Raw genomic sequence first — 1,176 nt, 5'->3', positions numbered from 1 at the left:
CGCATCGGCGCGCAAGGACTAGCAAAGGACTTTGCTAGAAAGTGTTCTGATTGGAGGGGCTGCCGTGGACGTCACCCATCAGTGAGAACAATCAGCCTGCTGTCCTCGGAGAATACCTTCTACAGGTATGTAGCATTCGCTTTTCCTTAATTTCAGTTCTTAATAGTAAAATAGGGTACTTTTCAATGAAAATGTTAAATTGGGAATTCTGCAACAGTAGGCAAACTCCACATCAATGTCTAGTTCAGAGGATTCACAGAAGACCTAGGTTAGTGCTGTCTAGTGCTAGCTACATCGAGTATTCCCCAGTGGTACCTGACAGATCATCTTCACCCATCCATCCATCCACAGATTTCTCAGTATCCGTTTCTTCTTATTTCCTCTTTCAGTCCTGGACACAACATTCAGCGAGAGAAGGAGTTCCTGCGCAAACTGGTAAAGAGTGGCGTGATCACTGACCTCACCAATGGGATCTGAGAACTGACACTATGAACAAGCAAGAAACACAACAGCAGCTGGAACCAGAGCTGCAGGGCATTTGCACATAGTCGCTGCCTGGATTCTGATGTTCTGCTAAAGGCAACAGAGGACCATGAATAGCTAGAAGCCTGCTATTGGAAGTCATATACAGCACCGCAGAACTTGAGATTTATTTTTACTTCAAATGAAGAAAAGAGATGTGCCAAAATAGAGCTCTTGGAGTGCACACCCTATGGGCCATGGCTCTTGAATGTACAAAAAGTATTATGTAAAGAGAAGTGAACAGTCAAGTTACTGTAAAAATATCATGATTCAAAGCTTAGTAATGGCATTGCACAAGAACGATAAGTTCACAGACCCCTGCAAGGGCATTGGATCCCCTCCTCCTGTGCTTTTCTAACTTCTATTGGAAAGACGCCGTCCATTTGAGATTGATGGTGCTAGTATACAGGAGTTGATAAGTCTAGTGGATTGTTATTGTGTTTATATAATTTATGTTGCGTGTATGTTCTGCACTGGAATGCTACAGAGTCCTCGCTCTTCAGTAATACAGTGGTGCCCTGAGACGGACATATTCATGGGATAGGTCTGTCCCTGCCTTTGTATTATCAGCAGTGCCTCTTTGTACTTGATAATAGTATGTCTCTGGTATCTGCTCCCTCGCCTGCCTGCCCACCAATCCCATCTGTTCTGGGG

At 44.3% G+C, this 1,176-nt stretch overlaps 1 protein-coding gene across 1 annotated transcript in view; it reads left to right on the top strand.

Moving 5' to 3' along the window:
• Positions 1-493, top strand: part of ST3GAL3 (ST3 beta-galactoside alpha-2,3-sialyltransferase 3) — a 389,817-nt gene extending 389,324 nt beyond the window's left edge. Inside the window, exon 12 of the mRNA XM_030205792.1 lies at positions 390-493. Within this exon, the coding sequence (XP_030061652.1) occupies positions 390-458 (69 nt within the window). The 3' untranslated portion in view covers positions 459-493. The remainder of the gene's footprint in view (positions 1-389) is intronic.
• The last annotated feature ends 683 nt before the right edge of the window (positions 494-1,176 follow it).

The sequence above is a fragment of the Microcaecilia unicolor genome, chromosome 6, assembly GCF_901765095.1.
Source record: "Microcaecilia unicolor chromosome 6, aMicUni1.1, whole genome shotgun sequence".
Classification (NCBI taxonomy): Eukaryota; Metazoa; Chordata; class Amphibia; order Gymnophiona; family Siphonopidae; genus Microcaecilia; species Microcaecilia unicolor.
This window is presented reverse-complemented; position numbering and strand designations above follow the sequence as displayed.